At 50.1% G+C, this 18,501-nt stretch overlaps 1 protein-coding gene across 1 annotated transcript in view; it reads left to right on the top strand.

Annotated features, from left to right (window-relative positions):
- NUDT14 (nudix hydrolase 14) overlaps positions 1-11,797 on the top strand; it is a 61,442-nt gene extending 49,645 nt beyond the window's left edge. The window contains exons 4-5 of the mRNA XM_044437246.1: positions 2,198-2,435; positions 10,400-11,797. Of these exons, the coding sequence (XP_044293181.1) occupies positions 2,198-2,435; positions 10,400-10,646 (485 nt within the window). The 3' untranslated portion in view covers positions 10,647-11,797. The remainder of the gene's footprint in view (positions 1-2,197; positions 2,436-10,399) is intronic.
- The last annotated feature ends 6,704 nt before the right edge of the window (positions 11,798-18,501 follow it).

Here is an 18,501-nt window from a genome sequence, read left to right as displayed (position 1 = left end):
TTCTGTGATTCTATGAACCTAGACTGGATCCGTACTATCCACACATTGAGGGACCCTTTGTGTTTCCTTTGATGTCATTACATGGCTCTTAGCATTTTCTTTAGCAGACTATTATCACAGCAGCTGTTTATAGATTAACACAAAAGGTCTTTTGCAAATTCCACTCTGCAATCTGGGCAAGTGGGCAGTCTATGTTCAAAAGGGGCCTTTTCGAACATGCATGCATACTTTTCATAACTCTGCCGAAGCAGCAGCTGAGTTGACAGGCTGAAACACTCATCGTTGTGCACATGGTACATTATGTACCCTCCAGTGTCCCACCAAGTGTCCATGGACCCTGTGAAATCTTCATGTTGGCGGACAAATGGAAGTTGCCTTGAAACAGAAGTTGCTCCCCAAATAGGAAGAATGCTGGGGAAAAATATGCAGGAATGAAATGCTAGAAACCCTTTGAGATGCCTTCAGTTGTGCTAAACAGCAGCAAATGAGCCCCTCTCTTCCACACATCAAGGGCTCCAGTGCCTTCTAAGTGCAGCTATTATGGTTTGCTAGTTGTGTACTCAGTTGTGAGACATGTAATATGCAAGCCATGTTAAAGAGGTCAGGTTATTTGTGTAGACTCCTTAAAACTTTTTGCTACCTGAATAGATGTTTGGGCATTCTGAAAGTGGCTCTGCTCAATAGATTTCAATGAAAGGGATGGATAAATGGTCTGCAGCCCTACAAATTTAGATAGAAAAAAGGCCCACAACGCCCGGCATGCTAGCTGGGGCATGCTGAGAGTTGTAGACCGTTTTTCTGTCTAAATTTTCACAGGATCATGCCTAGATTATTTGGTTATCTTCACCGAATCCCAATTTTCTGCTTTCTATATTTCCATTTGCTTGAAGAAACGTCAACCCTCAGCCATTATCCAGAGTTAACAATCTAATTGACAGGTCTGCTTCCTTGTGGTTTATTTTAAGAGCAGCAGTTTTGGGTGTGCTTCTGGATGAGACCCTCTCCTTGTCTCAGTCACTGACATCGATGGGGGCAGGGGGAATCTGACATCACCCTCTCCGACTCATAACCCTTCTGTCTTTTCCCACCATTTCTTCCTTCATCTTCTTTAATACAGAAAATCTGATTTTAAAAAGAACCAAAGAACACCAACACAATGACTGAGTTAGGAAAGCATGCTAATGCATGCTCAAGAGTTAAATGTGCCTTCAATGTGCATTCTTGGTGAACCATGGGTTATTTTTGAAATGGGGATACTGTGTTTTCTGAACCCTGCTGAAATAACAACTATGGTAAACAACCCACAGTTAATAACCCAGGAACAAATCGTGGGTTCTCTTCACAATTAGGAAGCCATTGCTTGCTAGTGTAGCTGCTTTCAGGCAGTGTGATAACCTGTGGTCCAGCAACAGCCACTCAACCCATCCTCAGTGGTTGAGTTGGGTTATCATGTCATCTAAACCCACTCAGTGCCTTTTGGTGGCTGGATGAAGAGCTCCTCCATCTAGAAATACCTCCAGCCATGAAGTTGAGACCCCGCAGGATCTATGTTTGTGCCAGTTCACCTGGCAAAGAACCAGCAGCAGTGTGCAGGCGGTGGGGGAAGGTGGTCCAGGATCTGGTGAACGTTCTCATGGACACCTGAGCCCTGTGTCAGGAGTGACTTCGTCATTCGCACCCATGTTGGAAAGTGTGCTCTGTGCACCATGCTTTTTTTTTTTAAATGCAAAGCACAAAGGGCCTGTGACTGAGCACGTCGGCTCCGTGCTCAGCAGAGCTTCTTGCTGCTGTGGTAGTTTTCATGTCCTCGTGTGAAACCCATGCCTTGAAATAGGGCTGCAGGACTTGGCGCTCTTGGGCCAAATCACACCCTCGGAGGTTCTTCAGACACTCACGCATCCTTCCCCGGCCCCTTTTTCTTGATGGGCAATCACTGGATTCTTCCCCAGCATGTTTTTGCCCTGTCCTAAAAGTCTGAAATGCTGCTGGTACAGCTGAATTGCTGGCCACAAGAGCTTTAAGCTTCAATATTTTTGGTGTTCTAAGCCTGCCTTCTTTTGCCTTCAGCCTTGCCCATTACTGAGCAGTATTCTGCAGGGCTTCTCCAAAGCTGGATTCAACCCTGGGTCTGGAAGAGTTTTAACACCTCTCCTCAAGAGGTGGCAAGTGACTGAGTTTCCTCTTTGTTCTTTATCAGCCGTCTACATGTGCGAAATGGAGCGGAACCATCCTCAGGACTTCGAAGGCAAAACGCGGGAAGGCTGGTGTCCTCTACCGGATGGCTTGCCGGCCTCTGTAGGAGTAACGTACGAACTCTGTGCCGGTATTGTAGACAAGCCAGAGCTGTCTTTGGAAGAAATTGCTTGCACAGAGATAGCAGAAGAGTGTGGCTATGAGGTGCCTGTGGACAGGCTGAGGAGAATTACTTCATACAGGTAAGTAAATCTGAGTGTGTTGATCTTTCAAGGACCACTTTGCAGGCCAACCCTTCATGAAGCTCACCAAGCAGAACATCACCCAAACAGATCTGGTAGCCTGCCAGATATTTGGACATCCCTTTCAACTGAAGTCCAGGGCAGGCAAGAAATGGGAGATGATTACTGAACCCCCGGTGGGCCACTGCGACGCGTAACCAGTGACCTGTGGTTAATGGACTCTGGACCACAAAAAGGCATCCATCAACTGTGGGGAGGGACAGGTACAAGAAGAGCTTGCGAGGTGAGGGCAGGAAGAAGGGAATGCCATTTGTCTTGAGACTGTCTAATACGACAGACCTCAAGACATAGTAAACAGGTGAAACAAATAAGCGTAATCCATATAATAGGTAGTGGCCAGACTTGCGCAACAGAAGAGCCAAGTATGGTAAATGTCAATGTTTGAGCAATAACTTAGCCTCTTGGTGCAGCAACAGATAATAAAATCTAAGAATTAAAACAATCCTGCATGACTCAGTGATTAAAATGACTGCAGAATAAAAAGATTTTCACCTGGCGCTGAAAGGATAACATAGATGGCACCAGGCATACCTCTCTGGGAAGCATGTCTCTTCTCCTTTCGTTCTTCTCCTCACCACAACCACCCTGTGAGGTAGGCTGGGCTGAGAGTCTGTGACTGGCCCAAAGCCGCCCAGTGAGCTGCTTGGCTGAGCGGGGCTGGGACCCCAGTCGCCTGTGTGCCAGCCCACCGCTTCACCACTCTCAGAACCTTCAGCCAGGCTGGGGTGCTGCAGCCAGATGGTTGCCTGCGGCTGGTTGCAGGGAGCATGTGACCCCCTTGTTGCAGCTGCTCCTGGCTGCCAGTCTGTTCTTCGCCGTGGCCTCCGTGCATCACACATTATGGGTGCTGCGAGCTTTGGATCTTTCCTGGCTACAGGCACTGCGCAGCCCAGCACCCCTAAGGTGTGAATGCACAGGTGGCCCCTCGAAGAATGACAGTTACAGGTAAGCAACCTGCCTTTTCCAGGGATAACTTGAACGACTGGTAATGACCCATCAAGCCCTAAAAGACTTGGGAACGGGCTGGCAGACCACCTTCTCCCTGGTCTTTGAGGTCTTCTGGAGAGGACCTTCTGGGACGGTCCCGGCCAGAGGTGGCAACGCTGAAAGAAGGACTTTTCGGTGTCTAGTCCCAGGCTTTGCAATGCCTCCCGGGGAAGCCAGAGCAGTTCCCTCTCTGCCGTCCTCCTGTGCTTGATTGTTTTAGTCCGTTTCAGGTGTACTGCAAGTGCCATTTTCTGTTAGAAAGGCAGGGTATAAATAGGTCATCAGGTCTTCCCCTGCCGAGCAATTTTCTTGGGGGATTGTCTTCCTTATTGGACATGCTGCAGAACTGAATCTGAACTTCGGCTCTGCCCAGGCCTTCTCTGGTCACTCGACATCCCCCATAGAACATAAAGCAAACCAAAGAGGAGGATACGGAGAGCTCTGAAGGCTTGATCCTGGCTTCAACGGGAGCCTGAAAAGGAGGGTCTTCACCTACCTTCACCTGTTGCTGTTAAGTAACTGGCAAGCCTCCATTTCCAGGCTGACGTCTTTCTTCCTTTTTTAAGACAGGAGCTACAATGCCTCATCCCACAAAGAGAAGGCAAACAATGCCCCCTTTACCATTCATCGCTGAAACGCTTTTCTTTTTCTGTTTTGACTCTGTGCAAAGCCCCTCCGGGCAAAGCTAAGTTGTTCCGTTTGGCATGAAGCGGCCACCAAAAATGGCAGCTCTGTGTCGCGTTTCCCCTCCCCCCCCCCCCCCCCCCCCCCACTGCTCCCTGCACTTAACTGCACTGTGATGTCACTACCCGGTAGCTGTGCTGTGACGCAACAGTGGTGGTTAATGCAACAGCAGTGCCGTGATGTCACTCTTTCTTAGCTAGCAGAGGGCAGGGAAGATGGGATGGCATGACGTCCCACTTAAGCAGGAACTGCTTTGTGGGGAAAACTCACTACACCTTTGTGCACCAGTTGCTGGGGAACATGGGTAGGAGGGTGCTGTTGCATCCCTGTCCTGTCCGTGAGTTTCCGGCGGCCACTGCATGAACAGACGGCGGGACTAGGCCGGCCCTTGCTTTGATCCCGCAGGGCTTCACTTGTTCATTGACTACCTGCAGCCCTTTTTTCTGCTATTTTTTAAAATTAAGAACCCTTGACAATGCCAAAGACACATTCCTGCAGCCCCAGTGCCACATTCTCTGCAGTGGTGTCACATTGTGTTTACCTGTTTTGCGAGATGGACCTCGTATGCAGGGGAGCTTTTGAGCTTCTAAAAGTACCGTCTTTTTCCATGTATAAGACAATACTTTTTCTTTAAAATATTTACCTAAAAATGGAGGGGCGTCTTATACATGGGGGGGCAAGAGGGAAACTGCAGGCGCGCTCGGGGGGGAGGCGAGGAACATAGAAACAGCGCGAGTCAGAAGGGGCCTCCCGGGCCATCTAGTCTGGCCTCCGGCACCAGCCGGCTCCGCTCACGACATGCCCACCATGTGCACGTCCAGAGGGGGAAACTGGTGTGGGCCCGCGTGTGCAGGGAGGTGGCGGGCGCACACGCGCAGCAGCAGCTTGCTCACTCGCTTGGAGATCGGTAAAAGTGGGGGGCGTCCTATACATGGGGGTGTCTTCTAGTCGGAAAAATACAGTAACCTGAAACAAGTGGAAATGCTTGTTGCCAGATTCAGGGAGGTCAGGGGAGCACCTGGCTTGGGACTGGCTTGTTTCTTTTTCAGAAATGAGGGTTTCATGTACTGTATTTTCTGGGTTATTTGTAGCACACCTGTCGGATACCTTCCCTTAGGGAGAGTTACTTTTTTATTATCCGGTTTTGTACAGCATGCCCTCAGCCCGTCTAAGAATCATTAGAATATTAATATTGTAATAGAAAAATATTAGAATTAATTTTCAGAACACTTTTCTAGACCTTGGGGTGTTATCTCAGGGCTTTGAAAAAAGCGGAAATAAACAAACAAAAAATAGATGCATTTGGGGATACATTTTGTTATCCCACTGTTGCTGTTGTCATAAGAAGGCTCTTTTACAAGGGATTTAATATTTGTTTTTAAGTGGAAATTTCAAGCAGAATGGAGAGGAGAAGCCAACTGTGTGTTGTATGTGCCTAGTATTTGGAATTAAGGAAATGTCAAGAATTAAATAATCTAAAATGAAAATGTGCTCTAAGCCTTCTGCCTCCCCAGATTGTAGCCTTGTGAAAAAAGCATCTGTTGTCATACTTGGAGATGCATGTCGAAATCTATGGAGAAGCGGCAACTTTAGAAGAAAAGAAAACTTTCCTTGCGTTTTCTCTTGACAACTCTGTTGAGGTGGACATGCCTTTAAAAAAGAAGAAAAAAAGAAACTGGGAATTAAATGCAAATTCACAGTTGTCAATCCTGGCAAATGGCATTTCCTGCTGGATTAACAAGCCTTTGCTGGGGGAAGGGAGTGGAACAGGGGAGGCATCTCACTGCTCCTTTGAGTCAGACCCGAGGACCAGCACGCTAGGCGAAAAGGTGCTTTGCTCAGAGCAAACGGAAGGCAGCAGTGGCTGCACGTTCTTGGGAAGAATCCTCCCTGGATGCAGTGGGAGTTACTTCTGAGGAGACATGCCTCGGATCAGATTAGACGTTGTCCCTGGGGATCTCATCTACCATTCCACAAATGTGCTGTGGCTACATCAGTGCCAGGAGACCACTTTCTGTGTGTGGACCTGCGCTCTTCCGGTGATGGGAATGAGGGATGCATAAAAGGTCAGAGAGTTTCCTGGAGCGCTGTGCCCCACATTTTCCTGAATTTATTTGATATTATAAATTGCCTACCAGGAACTGAGAATCTTATGCAATAAAGGATGGTTAAATATTCCTCTGCAACCAAGAAAAAAAGATATCCACCGCATCCCGATCCCCCGCATAGTAAAATTTGAGAGCCACTTCCAATTTTAAAAGCATGATACAGTATAAAAAGCCCAAGGGGACACTCCTCACCACCCATCTGAACCGGTGTGAGGAAGAAGCCCATCTCAGCTCCCTCGAGGAGAAGTTCAGCAAGCAGCTACCAAACAGGCTCTGGCTCAAGTACTCGCAAACCTGGCTGCTTTAGGTAGTGGATCATGGAACAGGGCCTCCAAGGACAATGCTGAATAATGGACAGGTTTGTGTGGCAGAAGGGGGTCCTTCAGACATCCTGGATCCAAAGCAGTTGGGACCAACATCTTCAGGAGTTCCCAGAAACGAGTTGGTTGCAGGACCAGTATCTTCTAGTCTGCCAAGCGGCGCACTCCCAACAAAAGTCCAGCACTGTGTTTGTAACCTGCTGCTGTTAGTCATGAAGTTGCGTCCAACTCATCGCAACCCCATGGACAACATTCCTCCAGGCCTTCCTGTCCTCCACCATCCCCCAGAGTCCACCTAAGCTCACCCCAACTGCTTCAGTGACTCCATCCAGCCACCTCATCCTCTGCTGCCCCCTTCTTCTTTTGCCCTCAATCGTTCCCAGCATTAGGGGCTTCTCCAGGGAGTCCTTCCTTCTCATTAGGTGGCCAAAGTATTTGAGCTTCATCTTCAGTATCTGGCCTTCTAAAGAGCAGCCAGGGTTGATCTCCTCTAGGACTGACCGGTTTGATCGCCTTGCAGTCCAAGGGACTTGCAGGAGTCTCCTCCAGCACCACAATTCAAAGGCCTCAGTTCTTCGGCACCCTCCTTCCTTATGGTCCAACTAGCTTCTGAATACTTTTCAAGGACGGCCTCACGTGCAGCGTGTTGCAACAAAAGGCGATCAAGGCATGAACCGCTGGGGCCAAGGCTTCCTGCCCCAAGGGAGGCTGCAGCCGACCACGGGCCCTGTGGTTGCCACCATCCCCAGGCCTTCCAGGAACAGTGCTGGATCCGTGAGAACTTCCAAGCTTGGTATTACATGGCTTCTTTTGCTAAATTCAGGTGCTCAGAGGGCCCTGTGTGGAGGAGAGGTGGCCATGTGCATGGGAAGTTTGACAGAAGGTAGCACCAGCATCTGGCTGAAAGCAGTTAAGTCCTCTGTGAAGTTGGGAACTCTGTGCAGTCAGGTTTCCCAGCTGCACAGAAGACTCTAGCACAGCTCAGCAAAGCTCTTCAGACCTTCCAGTTCATGTCAGGCCTGGAGTGAACAGGACCAGAGTGTGCATCCTCACAGCCCCTCCGCACTTGGACTATTGAACGCCTGGCTAGCGCGTCAATCGAATCCAGCAATAATCCCCAAGTGGTGGTCACCAACACCCAGACGGAAATACGGAGCAGAGGATGCTGGGAGATCTGCATTTACGCCTGTGGGGTAATGCATGTGTTCTCGATCTGGCATGTTGTTTTGATGGCCGTGCTGGTGGCCAGATGTGGCCAGAGGCTGAAGGAAGAGCAACTGTAGATCCCTCGTTCAGCCATGATGATGCAGGGGACACGCCTGGTGCCCAGATGAGTGTTTCTTGTCTCCAGCTAGAGTTGTGCCTCCAAGGAGCATGTGAGGACACAGACCCCACTGCCCAAATTGTGAACACGTTGCAGAAGAGCATTAGGTCCTATGCCAGGCCTCTCTTTTGCTTTTCATTGAACAAGCAGGGTTGCATTGATGTTTTCCAGCAGTAACATACCGTGCACCCAGTCTGGTCTTACCTGATGTGCACTCAGCCGCAGCCACGCTGGCTGGGAATGCTGGCTGTTGCAGTCCAAGACACTGGAGCTCACCAAGTTAAGGAAGTCCCCTCTGTGCTGACATCACTGCTAACTACCATTTTAACCTCATTGCACTGTTGTAAATGGCTGTAGTACAATGAACTGCTTTATAATTAGGGCGATCACCTGCCTGTACACCTGTCTGCAGATAGTATAATACAATACAATTTTGTGTTAATTGCTTCTGTTCTGTCTGTCTGTCTGTGTGTTTTTCCTGCACCTGCCACTTATAACCTCAGGACGGTGCAAAGGTCCGAAGAAATTACATTGCAAAATTACCTGAATTGCTCATCAGCCCATTCATTGTGTGTGTGCATGGATTTGGAATGCACCCTGATTTGGAGCTTTGTTTATGAGCATAGTGCAATACTTTCTCAGTGTACCCAATTGAACGTTCACCTAAACCACTTTAAAAGAAAAAGAATACATTCCTCCGGGTACTCTGTCTCCTAATATCTTTCACAGAGGGTTCCCAGAGGAGGGCTTCTGCTGCTGATCTCAGAGGGCAGGAGGGCAAATAGGGAAGAAGGCGTTCCTTTAGGTATCCTGGTCCCAAGCCATTTAGGGCTTTATAGGTAATACCCAGCACCTTGAATTGAGCCCATACTTAGATGGGAAGCCAATGCAGCTGGTAGAGGACTGGGGTTATATGAGAATAACGCCCAGGCCCCGTCAGCATCCTGGCAGCTCTGTTTTGCACCATCATTACAGAAAGGATATAGCCAGGTTAGAGTCAGTGCAGTGTAGGGCCACAAGGTTGGTGGTCAGATTGCAGGGGATGCCGTATGAGGTGAGATTGAGGGAACTGGGTCTCTTCAGCTTGGAGAAGAGGAGACTCAGAGGGGATCTGTTGGCAACATACAGGTATGTGAGGGGATGTCACACAGAGGTGGGTAGAGACCTGTTCTCCCCAGCAGAAGAAGGCAGGACATGCTCCAACAGAGCAAAGCTCAGGGAGCCAAGGTTCCATTTAGATGCCAGGAAGCACTTCCTGACAGTTCAGACCCCGAGGGTGTGGAATGGGCTTCCATGGGGGGTTGTTGAGCACCAATGGTGTGGGTGTTCAAGGATAGGCTGGACATGCACATGGTGGGCATGTCATGAGCAGAGCTGGCTGGAGCCGGGGGTCAGACTAGATGGCCGAGGAGGCCCCTTCTGACTCACTCTGGTTCTATGTTTCTATAAAGCTACTTTTAAACATGAGTGCTGAATTATGCAAGGACTTCACTGTAATGCAGCTTTTGGAGAGGCCTCCTGCCTGTATATCATTTTCATAATACTGACTCAGAGCAACGACAGATCAGTGACGGGCGAATTTGCTGCAGGGCTGCACAGCATAAGAGCATCAACCCAAGGAAAGCCCCCCTAGATCAGGGCAGTGGCCCAGCTAGCCCAGTTTTCTGCTCCCAGCACTGCATGTTGTTCAGCACCATAATGATTCGTCATTCCCAATGTACTGCAGCCTGTGAATGAACACCCTCCAAAAGCTCTGCCATCTTATGGAAGTCGGTATCATGGCTTTATCTTGGTATGGTGTGAAAAGGTCTTTCCTTTTGTCTTGGAAATTAATGCTGCTGAATGATTCTGTGTTCCAGCCTTGTGCAAATGCGAGTAAAACCCATTTTCACTCTACCCTAGGTGCATAGCATGCATGACTTTAGACACCTCTAGCATCTCCTCCTTTAACTGCCTTTTTTCCTAATCAAGGTAGCCTTTCTTCCCAGGGAACATTCTTTGGTCCCATGATCAGTCTAGTGCTCCTTCTCTGAACCACAAGGCAGCATGGGACTGCTGCTAAAAATGGCAGCCTAGCTCTGGCTTCTCCAACTCGCTGTCCTCAGGATGTTTTGGCCTTCAGCTCCCAGCATTCCTGACCATTACCCATGCTGGCTGGTGCTGATGGGGGTTGAAGTCCAAAACATCTGGAGGGCACCAACCTGGGAAAGACTGGTCTAGTTCCTCCCACCCTGCCCATTTTAGAGAGACCAGAGAAGCAAGAAAACATTAAGCTCAATTACTGGAATACGCAGGAATGTTGTAGTACACATTACAGTAGGGAAGCACAGGAATTCAACATGGGGCTTCTACTTTTGTCAGCAACCCATCTTACTTCTGAAAAGCGGTTTGATTATACTCAATTGAGGAACGTTCCTTGTCTTGAGAGATGTTCATATAAAGTTTTCATACTCATTTTTTCTTTCTTTTTCATCCCTAAAGATCTGGAGTTGGTGTGACAGGATCAAAGCAGACATTATTCTATGCTGAGGTAACTGATGAGATGAAAGTCAGTGAAGGAGGTGGCCGACCAGAAGAAGGCGAACTGATCGAGGTGGTGAATATACCTCTGCATGACTCCATCAGTTTTGCATTTGATGAGACTTTCCCTAAAACAACTGGCCTCATCTTAAGCTTCATGTGGTTCCAGACCAACATTGTTCCAAAGCTGCCAGGAAAACAAGAGTAGATACTGGAGAGGGGAGAAAGATTTGCAATCTTCCTGGGTTTATATACTTCAGAGACCCACTTTAGGAAATATTCACAAAGAAAAGAATGGAAATTAAGAACCTGAATCTTTTGGAAGGATATTGTTCTGTTGCCACCATTTAAGGGGACTGCCCAAATCACACACACATCACATCACAGCCCCCACCTCTGGGAATGGGCTTGGATGACCTTGATTTTATTCTCATTGGATGGAAGACAGCCCTGGATGCCATCAAAGCCGCCAAGTCTGGGAATGCAGAATGAGATTACCCCGAGGTAGTAACAGCCTGGCAGGTAATTCCAGTCCCAAGAGCTTTCCCTAACAGTTCTTTTTGCGTGGCCAGTATGGAGATTTTTCGTACATTCCCTCCAAAAGAGAACTACCGAGTTCTCACCCCTTGCAGGCCCGTCAGTAGAAATGCTTCCTCCTACATTAGGAAGGAGCAAGACACTGACCCTCAGGTGAACTCTGCCCTGTCTCCATAAATGAACAATCTGGTCGTGCCTTTTGAAGGGTAGGAGGCCAAAAAGGAGCAGATGGGAGACATTCCCTGGCCCATAGTTTGGGATTTCCCGAGTCAGAGTTTGGCTTCTGCGTAGCAGATGCTGCTCTGTGCCCTCAGTTTCTCCCCTTGTTGCTGGCCCCTTCTCACGTCTTCAGGCTGTGGCGGCTTTCCTGTGACTCTTCTGTCCCATCCACCTTGTTCTTAGAATGTTCTTTGAAGTGACCATGCCCCTTTCTGACGTATTTGGGAGAAGCTCTGGCCTGACTTCCTCCCAGCCAATTTTACTCCTGTCTACCAGCTCTTGTTGGTGGTAGACCATACCATGTGCTTGGCACACGGAAGTTCTTGGCATCTCTATCTGAAAAGCTCAGGGCTCAATGGAGAAATAATTTGCTTGCCCTCATCGAGTGCATCAACACCATGAGCCACCAATAGCGTCCTGCACCAACACTGGCATTCCTTGAATCTGGATGGAAAGGAGAAACGGACTTCATTAGCTAACTGGAGGCACCAAAACCCCAAACGGTGCACAACATCTCCCAGAGGTTTCATGTATATATTAAATAGCAAGGGAGTTAGAACTTGGGAAACATTCCTGCATAAATTAAAAACTACTTTAAAATGACTCTGGCCTTGTTTCTTTATATCTATTTTCACTTCTTCCTCCGCATGAAAGACTGGAAGAAACCAGTTTTCCCACCTACATCCCCCTCCCCTTGCAGCTCTGTGCCACTGGGCACGCTTTCACAGTGGCTGCATGCAAGTGCTTCCTTAAGACCATGGTCCTCAAACTACGGCCCACGGGCTGGATCTGGCCCGCCTCAGAGGTTTTGGACTCCCCTCGCCGCACCATGCTTGCTGAGCCTACGGGCGCCGCCACCTCGCCACACCCCCGCAGGTGCCGCCTCACCAGCCCACGCCCACCGTGCACATGCCCGCCACAGGAGCCAGGGGTCAGACTAGATGGCCCAGGAGACCCTTTCTGACTCGCTCTGTTTCTATGTTCCTAACCTTGCATGGTGACCATGGTTCATTTTTCTTAACCCTCAATCTGCCCAGCCAGTGAGCAGGCCTGTTGCAGCTACTCTTCTCCCGCCCCCACCTGCTTCCCTCTCGGTCCTCCAGGCAGCATCTTCGAGCCACGACTGCAGCCAAGTCCAGCCTCTGTGGAGCCAGCGGAGCGCAGGCCCCATCAGGCAGCGGCGAGGGCGCAGAAGCGGTCGGAGCAGGAGTGGCGTGCCTGGCCCCTCTCGGGTGGGGCAGCTCTGCCTCTCCAGTGCCAGGTGCCTTTCTTTGCAGCGGGAGAGGAGAAGGGGGATTGGGAGCCTCTTCCTTGCCCCTGCGGGAGAGAAAGGCCTCCTCATCCCGGAGCCTCCCAGAGCACCTCTCTCCCAAGCAGGAGGGCAGTGCAGAGACGGTGTGGGCCCCCTGGCTCGCTCCCGCTCCCACGAAAGGCACGCGGGCAGGCAAGAACCTGGGCCAGGAAGAAGGGAGAACCTGGGTCAGGCGGACCCACCGAGAAGGGAGTGTCCTCGTGTGGCCCAGATCCTCCCTCGTTCTTGCCTGCACAGGCCCTCCCAGGTGGGAGCAAGCAACCAGCTGAGCGGAACAGGGGCTGCGAGGGTGGGTGATAGTTTGCGGTGGTTGGAGCAGGGATGCTTCTGGCAGCTGCAGTCGACGACAGACTGACCAGATGTTTTCCTGTGCTTGGCCTCCTGGCGTGATGGGCTGCACTGTCCAGCTTCAGACGACACAGCCAGCCATTGTGGTACAGCGAAACCCCAGAACAGAATTTCTTGTGCTTTCTAATGGCAAGACAAACCACACTTAAACACCATGACAATCCTACGAAATGCCACCGTGGGGTGTTGTGTCATGTGGCCCTGCCCGCTGGGCTAGCATTAACGGCCATAGCAGTGGCTAGCAGGGCAATTTAAAATGCATGTTCAGGGGCAGCCAATCTCCAGAGCAGTCCGAGAGGCGAGCGTGCTGCAGCAACGCTGCCCACCGAGCCCGTGCACCTGGGACAGTATCCGACGGCTTGTCATGCCACAGCCCTGCGCTGGATCCTGCCCTCCTCCTCAAGCCAATATATGGCACCTCTGCGTCAGCAAAGCCCCATACAAATAGCTTCGCCCACACCAGCCTTCCCACTCACATGTGATGTGCTCCAGATGTGTTCCCTGCATCCCTACTAGTCCAGCACATCTGGAGGGCGCCAGGTCGACACAGGCTGTTCTGCATACCCATCGCTGCAAAGAATGCCTTCACCCTGCAGAGCAAGCAGAGTTGTGTTCTGAGCAACGCTACGTTCTCCTAGGAATCTGTTTGCTTCCTGTTGGGGCGGCAGCTTAGAGGCATGGACTACAGTAGTCACAAATTAGCTTGTAGAAATTGAGGAGCTGCTCAGGTGAAGACGTTGGCCCAGAGCTGGCTGTGGAAGGCTCCTGAAAGCTCAGCACACCTGTCCAGGTACGGCGGGGGCACTGCAGTGCCCCAGGCCAAAAGTTCATACACTGGTGCAGGGATCTAGGAAAGGATGTTTCAGAAAATATTTCGTTTCCAGCCAGAGGTGTTTACTAAGCCAATCCGTGTGTCGGTCCAGCAACACTGCCCCAGATTCTTTTAGTTCAGATTAACGCACATGGAGCACAACTTCTGTGAGAGCTGCAGTGAGTACAGGCAAAGGTTACCCTTGTCCAGGCCTTGTACTGCTACTTGACCCTGAGACCGGTGCAGGGAGGTCGTTACGCTATTTTAATTAAAGCATCCTTGCACCAAATGTGGTTCTCGGATGGGAAAAGTTTGTAGGAACGGTCTTGTGAGAGGATGCCTGCCGAGAAGCATTTCTCACCACTCCTTTGTTGGAACACTTACGTTATCACCTGTGAATGCTCTTGAGAGTGGCCCTTGCACACAGTTTTAACTGAATTCTCAAAATCTCTGCTTTTTGCATTCCATTGTCATATGACTCTGCTGTTTACAATTAGTTTCTCTGCTTCCTGCTAATGCTTCATGGATTGGATGAAGTGGACTGCAGTCCACAGACGCTTGTGCCTTGAAAAATATATTTACAGACTTACTTAGCAAAGGCTAAGTTCATTATGTACTTGGAAAGGAGCAAACTGGGCCATGCAAGCGCAGGCAAAACTTTTCCATTGCAAACCCTTGTTCCTTGAATACAAGGTTTTGGGCATGTGCAATATCAAGGTGCATCTTGGGAGCTGTAGTTTGGCATTGCAGAATGCAGCATGGCAAGCGCCCTCAGGCTAGGCCTCCTCTTTATTGCTGCTGTTCACATGCCCCACTTGCGTGATGATGGGATGTGACATTCTCCCGCCATTGCCAGTTGCCAGAATAAAGATGAGCCCCTCTCCTCAGAGTGAGAGGCAGCTATGGAGAATGATTCAAGGGTGTTTTTGACCACAGTGATAGAACAGCTGAAAATTTGGGGAGAGGAATCTGTGGACCACTTTATGACACATGCTTGAAATCTAGCATTCGTTTCCAAATTCACAATGCATCGATCCAAGCATTATGAGCATTATGAATGGGATGTGTTTCACCCAGAGAGTTGACTAATTCCAAAATTCAGTGGCATCACAATGATCAGAGTTCCTCTGCTGGAGTAAATACAAAGAGATTCCTTTAGGCTGCAGATATTACGGAAAAACTGAACTGCCCAACTTGAGGCACTGCGCTTCCTCCATTTAAGATGAATCTTCCCAGCTTCAGCATGTACAGTAAAAGGACAGGCCATGCTCAGCTGTTCCATGCGTCTGCAGTTGCATTCATGTGCACTGCGGGATAAGCACCCTCTTCCATCTACCCTGAAATGCTGGGGGCTTCCTGGCCAGGTGCCCTCAACTGCTGTAAAATAGAAGCCCCATGAGGCTGAGCCAACAAGGCCCATGGTCAGCACTGATGGGAGCTGTAGACCAGAACATCTGGAAGGCATCTGGTTGGGGAAGGCTGCTAGGACACCTGGAACCATGGCTGCAATGGCTCCTCATGGCTCCTCTCTGAGCCACACATATTTTGGTTTTGTGCCTGTACAGAACTTTCTAGAGATGGGAATTGTAGGCAGGAGACCCATCCCAGCCCCTGCCTGTGCATTACAGCTCTCACCTTTTCCTGCCAGTGTTTCTTTGACCCCATGACAGCACCTTCGTTGGAAACATTGGACAATCACCCTTCATTTCACTGACTGAGATTAGCGTCCCTTCTCTAGTTTACTTTCCTGCTCTTATTTTTGTTTCATTTCATGCTTTCAGTTTTGCATTTCCTTTTCACGCCCTGTTGCCACCTGGTGCAACCTCTTTCTCAACAGGCCCTATTCCCTAAGCCGGACCAAATGGCCACCAATAGTGGTTTGATTCCTGGGATGTTTTTATTAAATAAAAGGGCAGGGGGGCCTTGGAAGCATACGGTAAACCCTACATTGTTTCAGAGTATGCCAAATAATAATGTTATGCAAAACTACAGATCCTTGCATCTGAGAGTAGAATTTTTTTTGCAAAGCATAATTAGGTCTCCTTAGATTTGCAAATGCTGAATGCCGGCACAGGACCGAGAGGATGGGTGAACGGCTGCTGTGGCGCTTCCAGTCTCCTCTGTAAAGAACGTTTGCCAAGTCTGCCCGTAAGCCTGCCACGGAGGCAGCTTAACGATCAGGGGAGTCAAATGTTGAGCACAATCAAGCTGTTGGGCAAAGCCTTTTTCTTTAACACAGACGGGAGCCCCCCAGAAAGGGACAGGAATGTCTTGTGTGGGGAGAAGAATGCGCGGCTTGTGCCCATCAGCTGTATCCTTCATCTTATAATTAGTTCTTTGAAATCTCCACATTGCACATTATTTTGCATAATTAATCTAATTTGCTGAGCACACTCTTGCCAGCCGTCAATCTTTAATAAGGGTAAAATTTGTTCCTATTCTAATTAACATCCTAATTGGGCTCATCTTGAAGTATATTTAATATTTATGATTTTGCCCTTGAAGACGAGCGTAATTTTACCGGGCTTTATCAGCATGAATTTCCACTGCGCTGCACATGGTCCTGTTGGCACATGCAGCTTCCTCATGTTGCCTCCATGGTCGGACATGCTAACCAGCCTCCCCTGCCCAGGGCTCTCCAGAGCAGGCAGAGCGATGCTCGCAAGTGCAGTCCAAAAGAGGGCACCAGGTTGGGGAATGTTGCTCCCAAGTTAGACAGCGCTAAAGGATGAGTGGCAAAGATTAAAGGGCTACCTGGTGTTGCAACGCAGTTCTGCAGAGTCGGGCAAGCTTCTTCCACGGGACGCACGAGGGGCGCTGCTTCTGCAGTGTTTGCACAGGGGTCCGTGGCGTGCTCACCAGGCACTCGGATTCACGGCTGCAACAAGGCGGACTGGCGTCAGGGGGCTGAGCCAGGCCGGTGGGTGGATTCGCACCCCCGGATGGATTCTTCGCATGCCCTGACATGCCCAAGCGATGGCCCAGTTCTGCACCCAGCCAGGGCCCCTCTCTCAGGTGGCCTCTCACACCTCAGCCCCTAAGGGAGACTAAAAGGGGCGCCGGTTTGCATTAAACTCGCCTATGGTGAGTCGCATGTCCCGAAGGGTGGAGGCTAACCACGGATGGGCAACATGCTCTCTCTTCCTCATGCTCTTCGTCTTCAGACCAGACTTGAACCAGGCAGACTAAAATGAACCCTCGTTAAAGATGGCGGGATTGTGAGCAGCACCTTGGGTGTGAGAATAGACTGCACTTTTGAAGAACCATTTCTAAAATAATGAATGCAGCAGTTGGCCACTGGCCACTCCTATCTGCAGCTTGCATTCCATGCTGGGGGCTCTGGGACCCCAAAGGAATTTGCTCAAGAGGTCACCTTACCTTACGAGGCCCTCAGGGTGTCTGGCAACAAAGGGCTTCCCCCATAACTGCTACCTGACCCTTTGGGGCTTGAACCTGTCGCTCGCTGAGAATGGGCTTTGCCTCTTTCCAGCTCCAGCTCTCACCTCCTTCAACAAGGTGCAGCCGTATTCTCCTTTTGTGCCTCTGTTCTGGTGTGCACCATTGTTCTGCCGAATTCAATATCCAGGATATCTCAGCCTGTGTTAAGGCACACACACACAAAACCTAGTCCTATGCGTGGAAATGGCATCTGCGTGTGATGCAGGCAGCAACAGGGGGCAATCAATGCAGAGGTTCTTGGTGGAAGGTGTTCTAGATACGCAGCTCCTTCTGCAGTTCTGAAAATTAAGGTGAGGCCCCACTGATCACGAGCGCAAATGTATATCACACATCCATGTACAGCAAGTGGAGGTGCCTATATTGGGATGCAGGTGTTTTGTGCTGTATATTTATCATTCGTTTATTTTACGTATTTATGGTGGCAGGGTGTGCCATATGAGGAGAGAGCGAGGGAGCCGGGTATTTTCAGCCTTGAGAGGAGGGGACTCAGAGGGGACCTGTTAGCGACAGACAGCTGTGTGAGGGGGTGCCACGCAGAGGTGGGACACGACCTTTTCCCTCCTGCATTGGAGGGCAGGAGGCGCTCCAATGGAGCAAAGCTCAGGGAAGCAAGGTTTAGGGTGGATGCCAGGAAGTACTTCCTGATGGTTAGGACCCCTGGGGCATGGAATGGGCTTCTGCTGGAGGTGGTTGAAGCCCCATCAGTGAGGGTAAGGATAGGCTGGACATGCACATGATGGGCATGTCGTGAGTGGAGCCGGCTGGAGCCGGGGTCAAACTAGATGGCCTGGGAGGCCCCTTCTGACGTGCTCTGTTTCTATGTTTCTATATGCTGCCTTTTCCCTTTCAAGGAACTCAAGGCAGCTTACAAAATTTCCCTCCTCTTCCTCCTCATCCCAACAACAACCCTGTGAGGTAGGTTGGGCTGAGAGTGAGTGACTGGCGCAAAGCCGGCCCGTGAGCACCATGGCCGAGTGGGGCCCAAATGCGTAGCGGCTGAATCCCAGCACCGCACTCTCGACCATCGCTCCTCGCTGGCCCTCTGCATATACTCAGGTCCCATGAGGCACAGTAGGAAAAGGCAGACACCGAAGCTTGCTGTGCAGCCTTTCTCAATCTGGCACTTCGACCTCCATCATCCCCAGCCCCTAGGCGTGCAGTCCAGCGCATTTGGAGGGCACCAGATGGGGAAGGCGGGGGCACGGTGCCGTGGAACCAGGTTCGCAGGGACAGAGCGGTGGAATCCTTCTCAGCATTTGCGCAGGCGTCGCCTCCATCTTCTCCGTGACTGTGGGGAGAAAAGGAATTTTCCCAGTCACAGAATAGTTGTCCATGTTGTGCTGCAAAGAATTTGGGGCCGCCTTGACCTTGGACTAG

The sequence above is a fragment of the Varanus komodoensis genome, unplaced genomic scaffold (genome assembly GCF_004798865.1).
Source record: "Varanus komodoensis strain SLA01 unplaced genomic scaffold, ASM479886v1 scaffold3, whole genome shotgun sequence".
Classification (NCBI taxonomy): Eukaryota; Metazoa; Chordata; class Lepidosauria; order Squamata; family Varanidae; genus Varanus; species Varanus komodoensis.
The sequence above is the reverse complement of the archived record's forward strand: the minus strand, read 5'-3'. Positions and strand labels throughout refer to the sequence as shown.